At 41.5% G+C, this 24,454-nt stretch overlaps 1 protein-coding gene across 3 annotated transcripts; it reads right to left on the bottom strand.

The window, feature by feature from the left end:
* Nucleotides 1–545: 545 nt before the first annotated feature.
* LOC121453318 (transcriptional activator protein Pur-alpha) lies at nt 546–20,964 on the bottom strand. 3 transcript variants are annotated; one of them, XM_041659993.1, is made up of 2 exons: nt 20,616–20,964; nt 546–15,007 (listed from the first exon to the last, which is right to left on the bottom strand). In XM_041659993.1, exon 2 carries the CDS (start codon nt 14,867–14,869, stop codon nt 13,904–13,906), a length of 966 nt encoding a protein of 321 aa, XP_041515927.1. In that variant the 5' UTR covers nt 14,870–15,007; nt 20,616–20,964; the 3' UTR covers nt 546–13,903. The 3 variants fall into 3 exon arrangements, with proteins under 3 accessions (XP_041515927.1, XP_041515926.1, XP_041515928.1); XM_041659992.1 differs by having other exon boundaries at nt 20,492–20,964; XM_041659994.1 differs by lacking the exon at nt 20,616–20,964 and adding an exon at nt 15,541–15,672.
* Nucleotides 20,965–24,454: the final 3,490 nt, after the last annotated feature.

The raw sequence follows: 24,454 nt of genomic DNA on the forward strand, positions 1-24,454 counted from the left end.
GATTTACTCCTGTGCTATGTTTTTGTGGCTTCTTTTCTCTCTGCTTTTCTATTCTATTAGAAAAGCAGTGAAAAGGATCTTACTTCAAGACACAACTCTTCATCTTACGTCATAGACTCCTGTAACCCGTATACTTCTCCAAACCAACTTCCAACATAAAGCTGAGAGGAACAGAACAAGGTCTTCACAGGAAAGGAGCAGGATTCATTGCAAGTTCTCCCTCCTTTTCAGAGCAGCTTAGTTAACTATCACACGGCCAGACAAGTTATTAAAAGTTGATTCAAGAATCCACAGAGGAAGTTTATTCACAAAAAAATTTTATAAAGAAAAAATTTGTTTTAAAATAAAATTAAAAATGTGGTTTTCCCATGTGAGAAAGCACATTTAACCTCCTCATTAATGATGAGTTGTAGGCAAATGCCCACCGACTATCAGGCTCTGGAGGTGTCTCCATTGACCAAAAACCAAACCGAAACAAAACAAACAGGCCACCAACCGCCCCCCCCCAAAGACTGAAACAAAAGACTGATGATCTGTTTATGTAGTCACATGAAAAATAAACATCTTTATTTTTTGCCTACTTTATTTCATTTTTTTCAAATAAAATTTAAATCTGTACAAAGTATACTGTTACAGTATATATTTTGTAAGAACCAAGGCCTAAAAGAATCACAATACTTCACTAAGCAGTACAGCAGACCTCGCTAGCTTCAGCTTTGGTAGTGAACAGACTCAAGCCGGCTGATTTGGGAGAACATGACAGCAAATATGGTTATATTACAGCCCAACACACTGCGCTTCTTCATATGGTAATAACTGCACATATTTAACACAGAATGCTCAAATTTACTTTTAAAATTGCATTTGCTTACTTTTTAGTTGGCAAAATTCAGCATTCTTAAATGGGGTCCCCAAACAGTGCAAATTAATGATATTCTATTGTATATTGGCACAACTCCAATAAGGATTAACGTGTAAACTCAAAGAATATCAAGAACTTAGCCCTAGGTTTTAACTAATATACACCTGGTCCATTTAACCAAAGTCATTTTGGAAAGATAGTAAAGAACAACTCTATTTCTGAAAGGACATTGTTTTGACCATCCTTTAGAGAAGGTAATTTTTTAAATTGTCATTAAAATTTTTACTATAAAAATTTTACAAACTTGATTAGAAATTTCAAGATGATTCACAGCAGACAAATACAAACTCTTTATATTCCAACAACAGCAAGGCTTAGACTTTCAGGCGGAGCACAACCGTGTCAGCTGTGTTAACTGAAACTGGACAGTGGACTAAGTTTATAAGTGGTGCTGGGTCTAGCAAGTGTAAATACACAGTATATTTCAATGAAAAGAATTGTCTTCTTTATACTTTATTTGTTTTCCCATAAGGAAACATTAATGTTTACATTCTTTAATAAAGTTAATCTTACATCAGAATATAACTTAATACTGTCAGCAACAGGGACCACACACAGTAAATAAGAAGCACATTGAAAATAAGTCTGATTTCACATAGATTAACATTTGTTGGTTAATAAAATATCGACAGTATTACAATCTTACAATATTTACAGTAAGAAAAATCTAGAGTAATATATACCTTTCACAGCAGGATTCTTTTTAAAGTTTTTCCAGTTTGGGATTGTGTGTACACAAAAAGCTCAAAATAAAGCAACTCTGCATGTATCTTAAAGTAACGGCTACAGGGGACTCTATCATGGCCATTGAAAATAATGGTGACTTCTCACGGAGTCTGTGGCATCTGAGAACCCAGTTAATTTACCAAAGTCTTGCTCAAACCAGCTAGTTACCCAGATTAAAGCTGCAGAACTCCGGCCTTCCCCAACTGCTGAAAACCCAACAGACGTTCTCATCATGCTATAAGAAAAGAGGGAAGACTGGTTTCAGCTCATACCTTATGGCTGGAAGCTTTCAACCAGTGCATATCTTCTAACATATGCTAAAAGAGGGCTGGTTTCATCCCCAAGCGTCACAAGAGTCTACCCTCCAAGTACAGGGCATCTGATGATGTCAAGCTCACTCATTTCAACTCTTGTGCATTAAGATAAGGCATGAACTTGGCCCATACAATACCAGTCAGTATCTTAGAGACTTGGGATTGGGGCAAAGGAACAGATTTGTGTAGTTTGCACCGAGAGCAATAGGAAAAATGGGAAGTGATGTACATTTCCAATCAGAATGACAAGAAGACCCACATCCCTAAACTGGAATTTGGCCAGGGCATCAGAGTTAGCACCCCCTCTCTGAGTACCACAATTAGGACGTGTGCTCTGGGCCTCCTCCTGGAGAGCATCTACAGTAAGTAACGCAGTGTGGGACATTATTTCAGTGATGACTCCCAAGGAAGCAGATACAATTCTTGAATCTGGGGCTGTCTACAACCCGAGGTCAAACCTCAGAGCTGTGACCCGTCCCAACTCTGCTTACTTCACAATATCTGATGGGCACAGAGCACTCAGGGATACGGCTGCTGGCTACTTTGGACTCTAGATCTTACAGGTAATCAACAGGTACTGGGATTGAATTAGCAAACTGTACCATGGCTCCTTAAACAGACACTGTCAGGTTTGAAATCATGTCAAGCATGAATCCTCACTGTCAGGTCAGAATTCAAAGTAGGAGTGTTCCCACATCAGCCAAGGTTATTTTGTCAAAACCTCAGAGAAGCTGGACAGTTTTTCAGTTTGCAAGTGATTGGTTACTTATTTCAGTCAAGCTGGATTGGCAAACCAGACTGAACTATTTAGTTTGTGTTTTGATTCTTACATTGTGCTAACCCAAAGCTGCTGCATTTGGGCTAAATACACTGACAGAGAAAATTCAAACAAAAGTTTAAGCAAACTTCTGCGGCATTTTCTTTTTTGAAGTCAATGCAAGATTGAAAGGTATTTCTACCCAACAAAGTCTGTTTAAGTGTTTAATGTTACTTCCTTTTGGTCCTATACAGAATGCTATGACTTCTATATAGGTCTGAATGCTGCCCCGTGTAGATTCCTTCTGTATATCTAAAAATATATACTTTTCAGTAGTTCAATACATAGTTAATCTTCCCACAGAGGAAGATTTTTGTAATCACATGTTGCAAAGTAGAAAAACATCTCCTTTCTAAGAAAGGAAATACACTTTTCTATTGTACACTTTTGAATAAGCCCAAAGGCATGCACCAAAAATCATTATTAAACTAATACATGCACTAAAATGGCGTGGAGTTAGACTTAAAGTGCTGCTTCTTGATTTTTAAATTTGAAGACATTTGTCAGGTGTTGAAAGTCCTCCCCCACCCCTACCTCCCACCCCGTGGTATCAAGAGAGAAAAGTAAAAAGTATGCATAAATCTTTTAGACTACTCTTTACATGGGGAAAAGATGGATATATCAACTATCCTATATGTAAACTGGACTCCCAGTTTTAAATAAAGTCAATATTTACTGGTAAAAATTGTCAAAGCTAATACACCCAAACAAATGTTACTAGTAAATAATGTTCTACATAGAGAATAATTTACTTTGGTTTTATGCACCTTCTCAAAAATAATACTAGTGTCCCATACTTCACCAAACTGATGTGTTCCAGCAAAGTTGTAAGGCAACTTATTTTTTCCTAGTGCCATCTTTTTTCCCAACAGACAAAACTAAAATCTTTTGGTGAGGAAGGGGTTAAGATAATGGCTAACCCCTTGGCATCCTGAGCATTGTGGTTTATCAAACTCTACCCTGCTAACATTGTCAGGCATCCGGAGCCCTACCTTGAACCAGGAATGGCTCCCATATCTGGAGATAACCTGACTCCTCATACACAGCTCTCATAACTTTACTTCTCTTTCCCTTCTATCTGGATGTTATAAAGTCTAACAAAGCTATTTGCAATATCACATTTCGCTAGTAGGGGCCACCATGTAATAATTCCAATCCGAAATGTTTTAAGCCAATAGCTCTAAATTTTATCAATTACTTTGCATTAAAATTTTGTGTACAGTCTGCAAAGAGCAAAAATTCATAACTTGGGTTTCAGAAGATAAGTGATGATTCTAAGGTTGTAGTAAAATTATCTGTATAATGTGCACCTTTCTTCTGGGGCAAAGGTCCATCACTTTCATCAGATTTTCAAAGGTATCTGTGACCCCCCCCAAAGCGTTACAGGGACTTAGAGGGATACCCGTAATTCACTGTATAACAGGATTAGGAAATGGAGGCAGACAACAATGGCCTGGGGGGCTGCTCCTTTCCCTTTACTCATATTTGGGAAACAAGTGCTTCAAAGTAGGAAAAGAAATTAAGCTGGTTAACCTCCACTAAAAAAATAAAGCCACTTGCTACAATTTTCTCACTTCCATATGCAGTAAATTTAGCCTCCAAGAAAAGGTATAAAGACTGAATCTTTTCTTTTCCTAAGGAAATTCACAGATACAATGATAAATGTCACCCACATTTAAAGAGCTAAGGCCATCAAACGTAGGGAACTCTAATGATATGAGCCTTTAACTTGCGGTTTCGTGTACAGAATTATCTAGAGTCAAATTCATATTCACTAACTTTCATTCCAAAATTGGTCCACATGTAGACAACCTGGCTCAATTCCTGTACATAACCCTAAAACCTGGACTATGCTAAAACTTTCTACTTAAATTAAAAACAAAGCTACAGGCTCCTCCATAGAATCTAGCCACAAGCATCCACACCATGTTGTAGACAACATTCTCATTTCAAAAACATCACTCAATTTTCAACAGAATTTGCAAACACTGTGAAACACAATGACCAGAAGAACATGGGAAGAACATGTCACGATCAACACCCCCATCCAGAACACATTCAGAATATCCAGATCTGAAAAGAGGCCTCTTACTTGCTGGTTTTAAATGTGAGATGTGTAAAAAGCTACAGGGAAAGAAATAGAAAATGAGATCATTAAGTAACTTATAAAAACAATTCCAGCCAAAAATATATCTCTCTGTTCCATTGAGAAAATTCAATTTCTTTTTTTTTTTTTTTTTTGCAGCTCTGAATACAGCATCACACATTCACAGGTACACTGCTTGCTCTCTATGCAGGCACATCAAGGAAGCTAAGACTGCCTCTGGTTAAATCAAAGTCTCACATCCTTTGCTGGACCCATCCCTCAAAAAGTGAGTCAATCTTAAATTCTCAAAAGGAACGGTCATTTCACGTAATACCAGTTATGTGACACAAACCACGAAGGAACTATATGAACTTTATGGAAAGCTACACAGAAAAGGGAACTGCCGTCTACTTTACTTCCAGTTTCTTAAGCATGTGCCCAGTAAGACTCATATCATTTGCTAAATGAAACATACCAACACTCCAAAGCCAGGCCATACCTGGCTGGATGTGGGATCTCAAAGACACAATTTCATATACATAGACATATTTCCTATCCTAAGCTTTTAATTTTCTTAAACAGTTTAATAAAGCTCACATTTATAAAGAATTTTATTGGCAAATAAAGATCCATATTAAAAATTTTATAAAAACAAATTTTACTGTTACATAGTTAACATTAATAAATATTTTCTTGGCCTTATAAAGCATATGTAATTGCATATGAGTTTAACTTTGGGTGGGATAATATTGAAATAATTCTTGCAAGAAATTAAGAAAGACTAGAAACAAAAGTGAAAGTGACTAGTCTTTAACTTCCAAAAAATCAAGTGCAAAGATAAATAGTGCAATAATGAAAACTATAAATTTACAGGCCACTTTACAGTCTTTTCTGCTTTTGCACTTTTCTACATTATTATCAAACCCTAAAAACTGTATGCAGCATAGAAATGGGCTATCGTTTATCTCCATTGCCTAGACTCAAGGAAACCTTTCAGACTTGTCTCAGTCATTTAAAGCACTAGTTCTTTACTTCTTTTAAACAATTCCTAAGGGAGGAGCTATTTAAGAAGGCTCTGCACAGACTTAAACTATAGTATGTTAGCTATAATTTAAAATCTGACACACAATAAAATGTGAAAATTATACTAAGTGTCAACTCTGCAAAATAAGCTATGTAAAAATAATCCTGCTATTGTTAATGAATTTGACACTTGAGAAAAGACCAAGTATAGACCAAAACTTCCTTTTGGCTATTTTAAAAACAAATTATCGCAAGAATGTATAGGGATCTGATTAAAATAAAACTTTAAAGTAATGTGTCAAAATTACTGGGAATAAACCCATAGTAAATTTACAGTCAATCTGAATCTGAACTATGTAACTTTAAAACAAGTATTTACCTTAAATAATTTAAAACACTCCAGGGATTATAGAACAGATAACTGATCATTGTCAACACACCTTACAAAGAACAAGAACCTGGGTGATATATTAAGTTAGAATTAACACCTGTCTACACTAACTTTAAGGAATTCAACAACTTTAAAGTAGGAAAACAAACAGAAACACGAATTCAGGGGATGTGTTGTCTAATTCTGGAACCGCATTACCAAGGGTTTACGATCCATAATGTTAGATAGCTGTTAGGACACAAATGTAAAGGAAATAGAAAAGATACTTAAAATAGCCATTCAGTGATTTATCTGGTTTACTGTCTTCTAAAAAAATTATGTGGACCAAAGGCTAAAGTATCTATAAAATAAGAACCTCTGGGTGTGGATCTTGTAGATTAGAAAGATAATCTTGAAATGCAAACATAAGCTACAATGTGACAAGAGCCCAAGATAAGAGTGTACAATAAATATCACTGGCAGTTTAAAAATGGCAAACAAAAGGTTGAACTGTTCTTTTTTTTCCAAAATAGTAAGTTCCTAACACCAATCTGCGTTGACCAGGAAACCTGCCGTTTCACAATTGTGCTACTTGACTTTGTTCAGAGGAACAGACATACTATAAACCCTCAAACCATCATATATACACATCAAAGCAGATTTGTATAATCCATCATCATCACCACAACTAGCAACAGACGGACAGTTTTCTCTTCACTGACAGTGGACATGACACCTCCTTAGTGAAGCTGAACCTCATTTTCTTAGTCAACAACTGTCATCCAGAGTTCATCTTAGTACTTCCTACTGCCAATAAAAATCCCTCCTACTTCCAATCATTCTTTTCTCTCACACCTCCATGCACAAACAGCTTTACCCTTTCTGCTCTCCAATTTATACACCAGTGAGTCTCAGTTCTCAGTAACTTAAACACATGCTTCTTACATTCTTCATTTCACAGATTTCCTAACAAGCACTCATTTAGATGCTCTTCAAATTGCCAAGTTAAGACTATGAGGAAAACAATGGTCAGAAAAGAAAAAAGGCCAAGTTACCTCAAAATACAGAACTCTTTCAGGATTACCAGTTCAAAGGAAAGAGTCATCACTTCTTCTTAAAGGAGGGATGCTCAGGTGTCACGAGTGGGATCATGAAGAGAGAATGAAGGAGTCAAAGTGTCAGATGTTGTTGCAAGGAGGTCAAGAGCTACCAACAACTAATTGCACTGTCAACTATCAGTCCATTTCAGCAGAGTTTGACATGTCAACAAGTGTAAATCATTACCTGATTGTTATTACTGTTTGAGCTAGTCAAAAGTGAGATTTCACCTGTCTTGTAACTTTTAACTGCTATTTAAATCCTCCTAGAAGCCTTTTGCATTAAGACATCTTAGACCAAAATATATACCAAGCAAGAATACTGCCACAACTGCAAAACACAAGAGTATGACCTTTAACCTTATAGGGCTTCTGAATTACTAAAGTGGAACCTAAACCAAGAAAATTAAAACTCATTAGTTTAATTTTCCCCCCATGAAATGCTAAAAAATTTAATATGTAAATTATTAATAAAAAGTATGTATTCATGGAAGCACAACAATATTATGATTCCAAGAATAAAATGTTTCTGGTCTGTAAAAATTAGTTTTATTTTATATAAAAGATCACCACATTTCTACACCTATCAACAAGCCAATTTTCCATAAAAGCTAGACAACAGAAGGGAGGGAGGGAAAGAGGAAAGGAGAGAGGAGAAACCAAATGTAATGGAAGGAAAGATACGTAAAACCTAACATGAATACAGAATAACTATAAAAGTCTTACAAGAAAACATCACCAGGAGGCTATTTTCCACATTCAACTTTTCTGAAGATGTAAGCTGCCCAGGCCCTTTAATATCAAAATCAGGTAGTCATTTTGTAAATGGAAGATGACAAACTACTTAGAACCAGCCACATTTCTTATATTTCATCTGGTTGCTCTTGAATCTTGAAATTCTACTAATGCTAGTTTAGATCACCATTACGTAGTCCATAATAATGAAATTTCTGTTCAGAGAAGCTAGTCTTAGCTAGGATGGCCTAGGCCTTAAATTTAGGTTTGGTTTTAGGATCAAATAGCTTCATAAATCTTTAAGTCAGCTTTTCTTAAAAAAATGCACTGCTAACTCTGCAGAGCTATGGTAATATTAATGCTGCTGGATAGTCATCTTAAGTAGTCATCACTTTAGTTTTATAGAATATGTTACTATGAATGGCCTAAATTGGCTTACAATGAAGAAAACAATGTTTTAAAATTTGATAAACTTTAAAACAAACTTACAAAACTGGTAAATTTGCTTAAGCAATTAAAAAGATCTTTAATCCCAGCACTCGGGAGGCAGAGGCAGGCGGATCTCTGTGAGTTCGAGACCAGCCTGGTCTACAAGAGCTAGTTCCAGGACAGGCTCCAAAACCACAGAGAAACCCTGTCTCGAAAAACCAAAAAAAAAAAAAAAAAAAAAAAGATCTTTCCCTTAGTCTATTCTCATGACAAAACTTGAGTTCCCTCTAAATTACTGATACTCACATTTAGAGGTAACAACCATAAATGTTATATTCAGTTATCACCCACTATTTCGAATCTAAAGTGCTCAAGATACCCTTGTCTTAGCTTTCTTTAACACAGTAAACAAAATCTCATCCTAATATCTTGTCTTAGCTTTCTTTAACACAGTAAACAAAATCTCATCCTAATATCCAAGAAACAACAAAAAAAGGGGGGGATGATTTTCTGTTTTATGGGGAAGAAAATATTAAAAGTACACTTATATATTAAAATTAACTGGAGTTATGAAAGCTACCCGAGTCATTTCAGGAAGTCCCATTCTAAAATCATCTAGAAATATAAGTGTATAATATGAAAAAAAAACTAATGGAAATATTGGAGAAGAGAAGGTAAGTCATGTAAAGATAAAAATAATCCCATGCCCATAGTGGGGTCACCATGGCTGGCCAATTAACACAAAATGTCATGAGAGAAAAATGTGTTTAAAAAGTTTCAACACTGCCAAAACACAAAACTTTCAAGTACAGAAACAAAACTGAGATAACCTCTCCAAACATTAAGTTCCACTTAAAAAAAAAATCAGGAAGAAAAAAGATGACATTACTTCTTTTCCAACACACTAACTCTGATGCTATGACATGCTTTGAGCCACCAAATCCACCCAGACTACTCTCAACAGATTTATCTTCCTCACCCCTTCTACCCAAATTTAGCTCCATTTTCCTGCAGAAAAAGGTACAAATTCCTACAATGACAAGAACAAGAAATAAAAACAGTGAGTACAAATGATAGAGATCCATTGATTTTTATTACAAATGTACTTGATCACTTGGCTTCAAAAAGTTTAAAATCAATACCCTAATATCTGTATGCCAGTACAAAGCAAACTGTTTTACAAATTAAATACCTAAAAACTTGACAAAAATATTAAAGTTTGATGAAAAACAATTATAAAAATTCTTAATCTCTCTTCAAAAAAAAGGAGGCAGTCTTCCCAGACCTATCATACAATGTTAATAGTGTGCAGCACTAGGTAGTTAAATTATATTTATGTCAGCATTAAAAAAACTCTTAAACTAATAGATTTTATTTGTATATGCTTCAGTTAAGTTTGTGAATACCATCTGATTGCAATATAATCAACTCTCTTTAATTGAATTCTAATTTACACTTATTTAATAATTTGCATAGCTTGAAAGGGATAAAGGTTATTCTACGACTAATTAACATAGGCTATTATAGTGCTATTTCTCAAGGCAATAAGTATTTGCTCCCAAATGAAATTATCTGTCTCCTTTCGGCAGGGGTTAAAATCACTAGCAGCTTTCTCCATTACCTGAAAAAAAAAATCAAACTGGAATAGTTATCCATCTTTAGATGTAAAGGCCTAAAAACAAAAATTGACAGACTTTCCATTTTGAGTCAAATTTTAACCCCTGCATGGGACTAGAAAGTGAGACTTTCAGAGTTTTTTAAATTTCTCATTGGTTTTGGTTTCTACTTTCCATGGCTTTTGAGAAGCTGGAAAAGAGTTTGTCTTTCCTGACTACTTTGTCTTTTTTTCTCATTTGGCAAATGTTCATCTACCTTCAATGTGTGTCTAGTAGAGGAAAAGCCAACATGGCTTTCTTATGAACCTCCTTTGTTGTCAAAGGCATGTATGATGATTTCTATAGTTCTGGTTAGTTAACTTTAGCTCCCCCTGTGGCTGGATGACTGCTGCTTCTAACATCTGAATGATAAATAGGAGGCACAAATAAAAGGTAGCTTTAAAATAAGATTTGGTGATTTAAGGGGGGGGGGACTCACAAATACCACCACCACTACCACCACACACACACACACTCACACACGCGCACACACACACATACGCACATATTCTTCAAATCTGGTGGCTGATCTCTGGATCAAATTACTTGACAGTGTCTCTCATTTTTAAAGAACATCAATAGCTCAATGCATTTCAAGTTTTCTTTTTTTACTTAGGCAAATAACATAGTTTAACCAAGCTCTTGGACCTTAATTGTAAGACAAAGCAGATCAATAAAAATAAGGCATACTTGTCATGAATTAAGTTCTGTTTGCTTGTTTTTGGCACATTTGATCATACTGTCTTCTATGAACAACACATATGGTCAAATATACCCTTCTTTTTTCAGCACAAACTGGGGCTACCCACTAGTAAAACTAAAAACATGAAGAGACTCTAACATAATACACTGAAATATAGAACCTTGGTAAAGTACCGAGCACCTGGGAGAGAAATAAATGTAGGGGAGGATGAAACAGGAGAAGGGGAAGGGAGGTGAGGAGGTTGATGGGGAGAAAGTGAGATGCTTTGAACAAAAAGAGCATCTTTACAGTCACTCAGTCTTCTCTATATGACCACTTTTTAAGTCTTAAAAGATCTGCGTGTGGATTTCTTTTTAAACCCACTGACCATAAATCAGACAATGGATTCAAAGTCCTAGTAAGATTGTGTTTAACTGTTATAGTGTAAAGACAACAGCACAGTACATGTGCTTCTTGATCCAGTAGGATTCCAAGCAGAATCTGAAGTCTATAGGTAAGAAAGGTTTCACTTTAGGCAGTTGACCCTAAAGAAAACCTAATGAAAGAACTTGCATCTCAAAGAAAGGACACTTTGCCTAAGTTTGCTGTGTTTTTGTTGACTTGCACTACTGACTGCTGGCTACTACGAAACACTGATCTAGGAATACTCCAACAACTCGTAGCACAAGGCTTAACTTTAAGAAGCTATAGTAAACAAGAGACAAAATCAAAGCAATTCTCTTTCCTAATTAGAAACAGCACAGAGAATGCAATCTTTTCCATATCACAGTTAAAGTACAGTGAACAAAACAGCTCAACAAACCTTAAGACAAAAGTGCAGGTTATTAATGTTTACATGCAGTTGATAAGCATTCCAAATGTCACATTATGCACTGTAAAAGCTCAACTTTACTATATGAAAATAATAAAAAAATGCACCTTGGGGGGAGGGGAAAGCAATTTAATAATTTCCAGTGATTTTGTAAGTAAAGAAACCCCTAACTATTGTACGGTCACCTCATAGTTAACATTGTATGAATATGAAAAGCAAACAGTGGAAAATGCACAGTACAATGAAAATAGCTTGTTATTCAACACGTACAACCAGAAAGCTTAAAAATATCAAATCAAAACCTAAAGAGCCAGCAGGAAAAAAAAATCCTTCAAAAAAGACAACTGTTCTGCCTTCCTAGGCGGATGCTTTCCAATGGGAAAGGTACTGACCGTTCCCAGTCCTACCGGTGGTTTCTTCTACATACAGCAGGTAGATCTAGATGGCTGGATTTGCCAAGAAACAATTGCATGTCCAGAACTCTCTCTGTCAAGACAAGATCCAAGATCCTCTTTTTTTCTTTTTTCTTTTTTTACCAAAATACTTTCTACAGAATTCCAAACCAAAATGTACTGTATTTAAGGCATCTTTTTATAACATTTTTCTCTTCACTCAAAGATGATAGTCATGCAGCAGTTTAATGATAAAAAATATATTAATATTTTACTATACAGCAGCAAGAAGTTAGTTGTCAATTAAAAGCACACAAACATCTTCAAATGAAAACCTGTAAAAGACTATCGTTACAAACAATTTCAGTGGAGGACACCAGCTTGGTAAAGTGCTCTCCTAAGCTTGCATTTTCATACCCTAAACTTTGAATATGAGTGATAATAGAACATACTTTTGACAGAAGGCTTGTACACTTGGGGAACACAAAACACTTACATATAATGTAGCCAGTAATAACTAGCACCACAGCTACATGGAAATCCTTTACATACACCAACTTGGCTTTCACTTTTAAAGGAAACTCAGAATCCATGGCTCAGTAGGATAACTATAATGGTGTTGCTTTGCTTTTAAACAGGTCTACATAAGTTAATAGCACTGGCAAAAAAATCAAAGGATAGCTTCAGACCTCTTACAAGTTTAGGAGACAGTGCTAGTGACCACAAATAGACTCACTACCTGATATCCAAGTACAGGTTCACTGGAAATTGCTGCACGTTAGTTAGGTTTTTAAAATCTTTCTACACATAATAAAAAATATATATTATGAACAATACAAGTACATCTCATATACACAATAATAACAAAACACCTACTCAGTCAAAGCAAACAGATGCAGAAAAATATTATGGGAAATTTCCTTTTTCTTTCTCTTTTTCTTTTACTATTTGAATAACTTTGGTTCCAACCATAAAAATCACAACTTAGCAAATTTCATTTAAATGCCTTTTTTAATAATTTCTTCATGTTCACAGAAGTTTCACTGACCATTTTTATATGTTTAAGGTCCAGATGCAATGCATATTGTATAAAAGAGAGCACTTATTGTTTACCTTGCATGAATTAAACCTACGTACCTTGAACTCTACAAACTTCTGCATAACATTTAGACAAAGCTCAGACACACAGCATGCCTAGCCCTCATATATATACACATCTCTAATCACAGGTATATAGGATGTCAAATATACTATAATAACCTCCATGTAAGGTTTGAAATTTGGTAACAAAATGAGAAAAACTAAAAATATTATTTTACGTGTTCTAAAATATCTCTTTTTTGTGCTAAAGTCAAATGTTAGCTCAACATGAAAAGGACTTTTTATATAATTCAGCAATATTATAATCTTGACCATTTTGCAAACACTTTTAATAATAATAGCTTAAACGTGTACAAAAGTTCTTGGTTAATTAGGGAAATAAACACTCAGTTCTTTATATTTTTTAATCAAGTAGGAAACACAGTTCATATAATGTTATTACTTTTTGTATATTTTTTTGTTTTTAGCAGCTGCTTACTGTTTTACATGGTGGATAAAGTGGACAACATCCAGCGATGGGTGGCAAGTCAAGAAGAGAAACTGTCAGTTGGTGGAGGTTCTGTGGGTGGTGCTCCCTTGGAGTTTAAGTTTTTTTTTTAAACTTTTTAACTTTTTATTTTCTCTCTTTACAGTATATTTTCTCTCTGTGTGTGGCTGTGTGTGTGTGTGTGTACACGTACGTGTATGCGTGTGTGTGTGTGTGTGTGTTTCATTCAGTTTGATCAATCTTCTTCCCCTTCTTCCTCACCCTGCAGTAGCAGGGTGGCAGCGGTGGTCTCCTCCTGCTGCTGTTGCTGCTGCTGGTGGAGCTGCTCACAAGCGGCCCGCTTCTCCCTCTGCTTCTCTTGAATCTTCTTCATCTCCTCCGAGTACTTGCAGAAGGTGTGTCCGAACTTGGCCCACACCTTGTAGGGCACGGTGATGGAGTTGCGGTAGGTGGGCTTCACCTCACTGACACGCATAAACACGCCGTACTTGTTGGAGCCCACATCGAAGAAGAAGCGCTTGTTGTCCACAGTCAAGGAGGTGCCCTCGGGCAGCTCGGCCGGCTCCTCCTCCACTCCATAGTCGTCGATGAGCTTGGCCAGAGCGTCACGGAACTCGATGAGCCCCTGTGCGGGCAGCGCAATGGTCTGGCCCTGCGTGGAGCCCAGGCCGGGCCCCCGGTTGACTGTCTGGCGGATGCGCAGGAAGCGGCCGCGCTGGTTCTCCTTGAGATCCATGTAGTACTTGCGGTTTTCGCGCACCAGGAACTCGCTCTTGAGCGCCCGGCGTGGCTCGTCCTGTGCCTGGGCCAGGTCGGGCGGCTGGCTGGGGCCCAGCTGCGCGTAGTGCTCGATGAAGTCGCCCAGGTAGTCGCGGAACTCCACTGCCACAGACATGGAGAGGGTGAGGCGGCTCTTGTTGCCGCCAGCGCCCACCTCAGCGATCTTGAGGAAACGGCCCTTAGCGTTCTGCTTCACGTCCAGGTAGAAACGCTTGTTCTGGATGTCCACCCGCTTGGAGGCCAGCTCCTGCGTCTCGTGCTGCAGCCCCCCCGGGGCCCCGCCGCCGCCGCCACTGCCGCCGCCGCCCCCGCCGCCACCACCGCCCCCGCCGGAGCCTGAGCCCGAGCCCGGGTGCCCTAGGGAGCCGCCCGAGCCCAGCGCCGCACCACCCTGCTCGCTGCCACTGTCTCGGTCCGCCATGATGCTGCGCTCCGCCGCCGCGCCGCCGCCTGCCGCTCCGCCCGCCGCCTCAGTCGCCTCAGCCGCCGCTGCTTTCCCTCCCCGGCTCCGCCTGCTGCCGCCGCAACCCCCACAGCCAGTCAGCCACTCTCGCGAGATCTGCGGGAGAGACGAGACAGACGAGACCCGGTAACAGGGCACTGACTCCCCAGTACAGTAGCAGGACGCCCTACTGTACGCGCCCACCCGCCCGCCGGCACGTGACTGCGCCCCTTCCCCAGGCCAGCAACCCTGCCCGCCTGCCCGCCAGGCGGCGCCCACCCGCCGGCCCTCGCCCTACACCCCTCTCCGGAGGGGGGGGAGCGGGAGCGAGCACCGCGTCGCAGTTCTGCTGCCACCGCAGCCTCTGCCGCCACCGCCGCCGTAGCTACCCCTGTTGACCAGACCCTAGGCAGCCTCGACTTGGGGAGCCGGGGAACTGGGGGGGGGGGTATGCCGTATTAAGTACAGACATCAGTCCTGACTCTGCTTTCCAGTGACCCCCAAAGAGAAGATTGGGGGAGGGGCCTGCGTAGCACAGCAGAGTAGGATGCAGAGGGTATACCGAGTCACGGCCTCCCTTTCCCCTGTGGGCCTGACCCAGACCCAAACCCAGACAAGGTTGCCCGCCACCCGGCAGGGCTGTCTCCTACCGCAGAGCCGTGGCCGAAGAGGCAGGCGAGGAAAAAGAGGTGCTGCGGTGGTAAACCCTTAGCTGCAGAGGGGGCTGCTGGGGACGAGGACCAGGCGCCGGCAGCAGTGGCGCGGAGCAGCAGACACCTAGCCCGTCCCTCCCCTCTCCCTCCCCTCGCTCCCGCCGCTCCCCCTCCCCGCGCACGGCAGCGGCTCTGGCCTCAGATGATCCCGCTCCCCCCTCCTCCCAACCGCAGCCCCGCACAGTCGGGCGGGCGCACTCACCAGCGGGGGGAGCTGGGCTAAGGACAGTAGCCGCACCAGGGCCGAGGTGCCCGCAGTGCCGATTCCCGTAGGCTATGCCCTTACTCCAAAACAATAATAGAAAAGAAACCCACACTCACCCCAAAACCTGCAACTAGACCCCTTTGGGACCAGGATTGCTTGGTTGCCTCCCCCCTCCTCCTTCTGAGATTTGGGAAGGGGGGCACCATGCTCAGGGCTCAGCCCAGCCTGGGTTGTCGGCCAGCTCTGCAGATGAACCAGACCCTGCTGAGTATTCAGACCCCGGCCCACTCTTCTTTTGGACGGACCCAGAACGGAGGAGAAAACCCAATCAGGCTTTCGGAAATTCATGAACTAAAAATGTCAGGAATTTCCTGGGAAACGCAGTTCCTTACGGGATTCATTAAAGCAGGTTTGCTTACCCCTTTACTCTTCCACCCAGAAACTCCCAGTATCCAAAAGAGCCCCCACCCCCGGTAAAATATTAAAAGATCTTGGATTTTATGCAGATTACTGACCATTAATTAACCAATCAGTCTTAGCTACTAAAAGGAATCTCCTGTGCCCATAGAAAGGGGCCCAAGAATAAAAATGGAGCTCAGAAATAAAAATTTTCTTTTTAAACTATAACTCATAATCTAGGGCTTCTTTTCCAACATCCAGAAGGATAGTGCGTGCTCGTACTTTACTGCAGTGTGCAGCCCTGTGGCACAGAGAAGGCCTATTTCCTGAAGACCCTTGCCATGGACTCCAAACTCTACATTACTGGAGAGGATACAGACCATGCAGCCTTATCTCTGGCTTTTTCGACACAGATTGATGCCTCTACCCTAGTAATATGCCTATTCATCTGTGGGTTCCACTTCTACTGAACTCCTTTTCTTCCACAATAAGGAGCCGCCTTCCCCACTTAGCTGCAGAAACCGGTAACTTTAAGGTTGCCTAACGGGGAAAGAATTAAAGTAAGATCAGTCTATGGACAGATGCCTTTCAGGTCTTGAGCCCGAAAAGCCCCTTAATATGGCCTTTTATATTGGGGGCAAACCTGTCCACTGGGTGTATATGTCTTCCCCAGCAAGAGCCCCATTTTAGTTAGTGTTAGGCACATTCACTTCCCATTAATAAAGAAGAAAGAGGGCAAATAACCCTGGTCACCAAAGAGCAAATTAGGGAATCCCGTGAACCAGCCTGAGAAACATGCACCTGCATACAGTGACATCTGAAAGCGCTCCCTGAAGAGGAAGTTCACTCTGAAACAGAAACCTTTGCTAAGGGCCTCACAAAGAATTTCTCCTTAATTTAGAAGCAATCACTTACACATAGGGCCTTTTCAGTGCTGAGTTTTCTGCACTCTCTCCTCCATCCCCAAGTCTGTTGGGTTAAGGGAAACCGGAACTTTTAGAGGATTTCCTACCACAAAAACAAATTCCTGAAGACACAGAGGTGCCTACTGGCTCTCTACTTGTTCCTTGAAACAGTCAGGACCCTGGATAGACCCCGGCAACTCCAGTAACCTAAATGCTGAGTGACGCGGGATCTGCATAGAACAAAGCGGTCTCACGCTTCCACGTGTGACTGAAGGAAAGGTCCAGTGAAGTCCGGTTCTAGAGAGGTACCTGCCGTTTTTAAAAGAGTTTACTTTACAAAGAACAAAACCATACGCCTAACGAGAGCTCAAGATAGCAAGGCCAATGAGATTTTGATGAGGCCACCCACTGCCAGTTCCTACATTCTCCCAGACTTGGGGTTCCAAATCGCCTTCCCGAATCAACTTCGCAGTTAATCCAAACATTTATTTCCAGGGGTTCTGAAGCAGTTTGAATTTTGGAGAGCCCTGCTTTTCTGGGAAGAGGAGCTATCACCAGGAATTGACATTTTCCTCAGAGGAAGGCAACTGATGGGGTTTCTAAGTAGAATACAAATTAAATATCATTTGCACACTTAGAGTGGGAATTTCGAGTGAAAACCAGCAAATGACTGAGACTTCTGAGTAATTATATGCTTTATACAGTCATCGTATATGTAATTTCTACCTGTACAAGCCAGCAGCTCTTCTTTATATCTCTAAAAAGTAAACAAGACTGAAGCTTCCCCCACAAACAATTCAACAATGTTAGCTAGGTAGCATATTTTTACTACTTCATCAAGAGCGTCAACTTCAGGATAAGCTTGTAAATGTGGACTTTTTCTCTGTCTAAAAGGTAAAAGGCGGCTTTCCTTAAGCTACAGGTATGACATTCGTCTTAAAAGGCAGCCAGGAAGAAATGAATATTAACATACAGGACAGTCTTAAAATGTTTAGAACTTTAAGTAGAAATTTAAAAATTATATTTGCTTCCTGGCTTTGAAGATCTTTAAGAAAACTGTAGATTTAAAGAGGTTGTTAGCCATTTGTTAACTACCTAAATATACTAATTTGATAAATGAAAAACCTTTTCTAGTGTTTAGCTCTTTGAATCTATTACTTCAATATACATAACTGTTAAGACTAACCTTACAATTTCATTCCAGTGTAGGAAAAACTAAAAAGAAACGAAATATGTGTAGCAAAATATTTATATTAATGAAAAATCATCAAAAAGAATTATTTCCCTTTCACTCAAAAATTGCTTACATTTACCTGATAAAGATTTGTAGGTCCTTTGAGTCTCTTTATCAACACTATATACACACTTTAAAGAGAATCAAGACTAAAAAAAAATTTTAGTCACTACATATTTAACACACTTACCCACATTTTTTTTTTTTTTGCATTAGGGCACAGATTGAGATAAACCAAGAAGGAAAAAAATCCTCAATTTTCCTCTGCCTCAACTACAGGGATTCTAAAATAATGTAATTCACCTTTTATTTTTACAGGAAAAAACAACACATAGTAATAAAATAAACTTGAGGAGAAGCTATTTACCTCTGTGTAGTAAACTCTTGATTGTAGTGCTCCCAACAGAAACAATACATTAATACTTTACAAAGCCCAAATCCCTCCTTCCCCCAAAAGAGAACATTTGAACTTTATTCAAGTGCTACTTGGGTTAAACCAGACAATTATCTTCAATACTTAAATCATTAAAAAAAACAACCAGAATGTTAGGCTGCAAATGTTCAAAGCAGAAGAATTCCATTTCTTTAGGGCTTCCACCAAGGGAGGAAGGGACACAAGTAAGCGGACGGACGCTAGCACCATAACCATCTCACAGCACTAGTATTGCCCGAGTCCTTTTAAAGAAGCTTTCAACAGCCTACCCACTCTCGAAAATTAGCTTTCTTTGACACTGAATGAGTATTTAGAACTAAAAATATGAACTAAATATTCAAATTCAGAAAAGGAATATTTAGTGATAAATAAACTTTGCATCTCCAAAAGGTTTTCATCTTAAACATCTGCAGAGGAGTTAAATTTAGCACACATTCTAAATTCCATAAAAAAATGCACAGAACCCAACATTTAAGGACCCCAAAGGTCCAAACAAAACCGATTCAAATGTCAAAAGCTCTCTCTTCATCTGATACTTAAATGATTTTACTAGTACTATACTCAAGGAACTGAAATCAGCAACTTTTTCCATACTTTAGCCAACACTCCAATTTTCAAAGCCGCAATTCCCTTTAAGTCTTTTGGGCGGGGGGAAAAGGGGGGTCTTAAAGTAAATAAAAATTTTCCTTTCCCCTCTGGCAGTCTACCAAAAGATGCCAAACCAAATCCAGCCTATTGTAAATCTCCCTTCCAAGGACATGGGACGGTAGCATAGACATCACCGCTAAAATATATGCCTTAAAGTCCTTAGCTGGACAGTAACGTAAGGGGCCCAGAAGAAAACCGAGCCTCAAATAGTTCCCTCAGAGACAACGGAAAAGGTGGCATTTTTCGGGGGAGGGGGACGACTGCCGACAGCTCTGTTACACCTTGCAGGTCTCTAGGGGCTTCTCTCTACCAAAGTTCAGGCTTACGGTAGATACATTTGCAGGGTTCCTACAACATCGCAAGTCACCTCTGGTCCTGCTGTCGGTCTCAGAGGAGACCCTCCAGCTTCACATCCCTTCCTTTTGCCCCCACCGCCACTCCCCACCCCGACAAAAGCTAATGAGCAGGCAGGCAGACCTAGCGCTCGGGCTATTGCTTGGGCCACCCATCCTTGGGCCTGGCGATGTCAGCACCGATTTGCTTTGCCCTTTAAAAAAAAATGTAAAAAAACAAAAAAGCCAACAACGCACCTTGGGCGTATGTAATGGGGGTGGGGGGCGGAGCAGAAGAAGGATTGGTAGTGGAATCTAATTTATAGATCCCTCCTTCCTCTTCCCACCTCCAAGGGATGCAGGACTGGGAGTGTCAGCCACGTCTAGCGCACTGTCCCAGGCCTCGGGGCCACTGTGGTCTGTGGAAATGGAGCTCAGAGATGGAAGAGGGGAAAAAACAAAAAACCCCGCATCATTTATGGTCTCCAGTGCCTGCGGGGGGAGAATTGTTCTTAAAAGGGGGAAATGTTATGATGTTCCTTCTTGGAAGTGGGAGGGGGTTCATTCGTCTCCGCCAGGCCCGGGATGGGGGGGGAGGGGGCGTTGCTGCACCGCCTGGGTCTGCAATGGCACTCTAATGATTTCTGGGCTGCGAGAGGACTGTGGCAGGGGACAGGGTGGGCGGCACCTCGACTGTGGCAGTGACAGCAAGCAAGGTCGCGAGGGGCTTACCAGGGCGGGCGGGCTGGCGGGCGCTGTCCTGCCGCAGGTGAGGGAGGGCGCGGGCTGGAGGGAGGGAAGCCGGCGCGCGCGAGGCGGGCGCGAGGAGGAGGGAGGGGGAGGCGCGCGCGCACACCTGTTCTGGACGGCGGCGCGAGCCGAACGGCGCCTCGCTCGGGCTCTCCGGGCTGAGCCGCGACGAGGGCGGGCTGCGGGCGGGGGCGGGCCGCGAGGGGAGGGGAGGGGAGGAGGCGGAGGCGGCGGCCGCGCGGCGGGCTCGGGCCTCGCTCGCTCGCTCGCTCTGGGTCTCGCTCCCGCGGGCAGGCCGGGCTGACACCCGGCTCCTCCCGCTCACTCACAGCCCCTCCGGCTCTCTCTCTCTCCCTCTCTCCTTCTCCTTCCCCAGCGGGATCCGCTCGCCGCCGCCGCCGCCGCCGCCGCCGCCACGGCGAGTCGTGGCAGCCAGACGTCGGCGCGTAACCCGGCGCTCCTTGCGTGACTCCCGGCGACGTCAGCGCGCGCCCCGCGCTGCCCACCCCCTCCGTGGCTCGCGCTCGCGGCTCCGTGGAGGCCGCGGGAGCCGAGCGCGCTCCCCGTCCCTGCCTCACACGCGGGAGCGCGCCCTCGCCGCTCTAGGCGCGTCAATACTGCAGCCCAGGCCCCGAGGCGCGTCTGAGGACCGGGCCCGGGTGGTCGCTCCCTCTCCACCCCGCTCCCGGGGCGCCCCTAGGGGGCTCATCCCGCTCCGGCGTTCTCGAGGCCCAGGCGGGGCTCAGGCCCGGGTGGAAGCCTGAAGGGCCTGCGCCAGCTCCGCGTTAGGGCCTCAGCGTCACTGCGGCTGCTGCCGGCCGCCACCTCGTCACACGCCCCCTCCCTCCGCCGGGCTGGCTCAGGGGCAGCTAGCCTTTCATCTCCCTGGAGGGTCTCACCTTGGCCTTCAGACACCGGCCAAGAGGGGCAGGAGGGGAGGAATTAGCGACAGCGGAGAGGCTAGATGAGGCTCTTGCTCCAGCAACCATTGACAGGAAGTGTGGGGTTGCTGCCCAGCCTCCCACGCAGTGTAGGTGAAGCTGGGCCCCTTTGAGGGAATGTGACTAAGGACAAAACCCTGATAAATATTATTTATGCGTCTTTGTGCAGAGAGAGAGAGAGAGAGAGAAAGGGGCGAGTTATTTTTCATAAATTGCTATGCAGGGGTGAAACCCAGGACTGTATAATGTCCTTTAAGATTGCTTATGACATCTTACCAACTTTGAGATTTTTGGTGCATGTAACATCTCAGACCTCAACACGCAGCACACAGAATTGACATAGATCAGCTAATGATGGTCTGCAGAATAAATAACAGTCGGCTTTCACCATCTTTATTTAAATAGATCTCCCAGAGAAGCCATCTATTATTTGGGAAAATAAAGAGGCCACTAAAAAAGCATTTCAAAGGAAACGACCCATTACTCTTCAGCCTGTCTCCAACACGTTCTCGCCTCTAACTACGGAGTAATGAACGTTTTGTTGTTTTCTTAAAGTACGAGAATAACTTAAATAACTGACCAGATTTTAAAGTTATTTTGAACATCCACGGCAAATGCCCTGTTTTTAGGCAATAGAACTTTAAAATTCACTAATCTTCAAGAGAATTTTATCTGGTGAAACCTGTGAGAAAGTAGAAAGGAGGCACGATACATCCTGGTTTAGAGATAAGAATTTTTGAGTTGGAAAAGTTAGTTGTCCAGAATTTTAAGGATGGTTTCACCCATGAAGGAGAAAGCTTTAGTCTTTCTGTCCACCACCCTCCACTGTTGTCTTCAGAGTATCATTCAATGACCCTTTTATATGTTGTAGATAGTGGTGAAGGGCTGAAAAGAATTAGAGGGACCGCTGAAAAGGTTTGAATTTGATATTTGTGCTATAGAACATGATACTCGGTAATACATCGTGAAACCATTGAACTTACACTTTTAAAATGCAACAAAATATTCATTAATCTCTGGTCAGAGGCCAGAAAATGAGAAGGGCTGAAGAGTGATGGGTCGTTTTCTTTGAATTGCTTTTATAGTCACCTCATCTTTAGGTGGCAGCACTACTATACAAATGTCTTTAAAACTATAGATAGTCAGTGCCCTGACATCCTCAAGTATCTTGTTCTAAATGTTTCCATTGTGGAAATTAGAAGCTGGTGAAAATATGAGTTGGAGCTAAGAATCAGAGTGCTTCTAGAAAAGACCACAGAAACTGATGAGCTGCATGGGTCACTGAAGGAAAAGCCGAGAACTTTAGGGAACATTTAAATGTGAGAAGCAAGTGATGCTTTTGAATGTGCCTTTTCTTTTTAAATCAGAAAACAAACCATGCTTCACAATATTTCATACTTAGCAAGTATAAAGTCACAACCCGTGTAGACATTGGTTTTCTAACTGCAACTTTTTCTTCTTAAATACAGAGTCTCACTATGTAACTGGCTGAACTGGAACTCACTATTTTAAGGCTGGCTTTGAACTCAAAGGTCCTCTTGCTCTGCCTCTTGAGTGTTGGCTTCTAACTGCAATTTTTAAATTTAAGTACAATTTATTTTCAGTTCTCCACTATCACGCTTAAGAAGATTCCCCCAGACAGTGCTTTGTTGCTGACCCTCGTGAAGAAACTCTTCTTGGCTTCTTTTCTGGCTCTCTTATATCAATCACACAAAGTAAACGTCATCACTCAAACTTAGTGAAGAAGACTGGCTGAAACAGATGGAAAGTGGCAGCAATTTACAAGTAATTCTATATCTTAACTTCTCCCACATTTTTTGTTTATTTTTTACAACAGAGTCTCATGTAGCCTAGGTCCCAAACCCACTATCCCCCACATTTTTTGAAGATAATAAATTGTGATGTGTAGAAAATTTGTGGATCAAGAATTCTCTAAACATGTTTGTCATAATTAATTTTGTTGATGTATAGTAGTTCTCTCCTTATCCTTTACCAAACCAACCCAATAAAATTGAATTTATGTGCCTTTCAAAATAGCCTGCATTAGATTTGCTGTGTAAACAGAGCCACCAAGGGCTATAGAGGCATGACAACCAAGAGTGGGAAATCCAATTATTTCTGGAGAGAGGATAAAGTGTTGATAAAGTCCTTGATGATAGCTTTCATCCTTCTCAAGTCAGACTTGGAGGAGGAGTCTCAAGTGAGTTAGTAGTTCTCAAGCTCGGCTGTATTATAAAGCTCTCCAGTGCCAGCAAATCATGCAGCCTGGGGCTTTTGTTACAAACTTCTGCCAGCACTATTTTGGCAGTAGAATGTTCTGTTGAGCAAAGTTTGCACGTGTTTAGGGTGTGAAGTGGTTCCTCGGGCTTTTATCTGGTTTCATTCTAGTTTGGGAACTTGAAGACAAGGGTTAGAAGCATGAGACTGAACTCACAGGTTCCTTGAAAGAGACCAAGCAAACAATTTTGAATTTTCACTCAGTTTTTGCTCAGTTTTTTTCTTTGTTGGTGTGAGAGTTACTGAGTTGTACTCTTTTAGTTTACTTCTTCAATATTAACATGATACTGAACCAGTTCTCACTAGTAGATAAACAAGTTCCTGTCTGTGGAGAATCAGGGGATCTTTCTTCATCCTCCTTCCTATAACACCACCAAAATGGGTTTATTTAGAGGAAACACACTAACTAATGTGCAGTCTCAGAGCAATGGGACCAGTAATTAAGTCTGATCTCGTGTATCAAATTTTATATACCTCTGATTTTTTTTATATTTATTTATTATTATAAAATATTCTGTCTGTGTGTATGCCTGAAGGCCAGAAGAGGGCACCAGACCTCTTTACAGATGGTTGTGAGCCACCATGTGGTTGCTGGGAATTGAACTCAGGACCTTTGGAAGAGCAGACAATGCTCTTAACCGCTGAGCCATCTCTCCAGCCCCATACCTCTGATTTTTTGAGTCAGTTCTCTGGTTTCATATATTTGACCTACTTCTTTCCAGCCTGG

This window comes from Microtus oregoni, unplaced genomic scaffold (assembly GCF_018167655.1).
Source record: "Microtus oregoni isolate MIOR12 unplaced genomic scaffold, Mior012 000011F_ref0000422, whole genome shotgun sequence".
NCBI lineage: Eukaryota > Metazoa > Chordata > Mammalia > Rodentia > Cricetidae > Microtus > Microtus oregoni.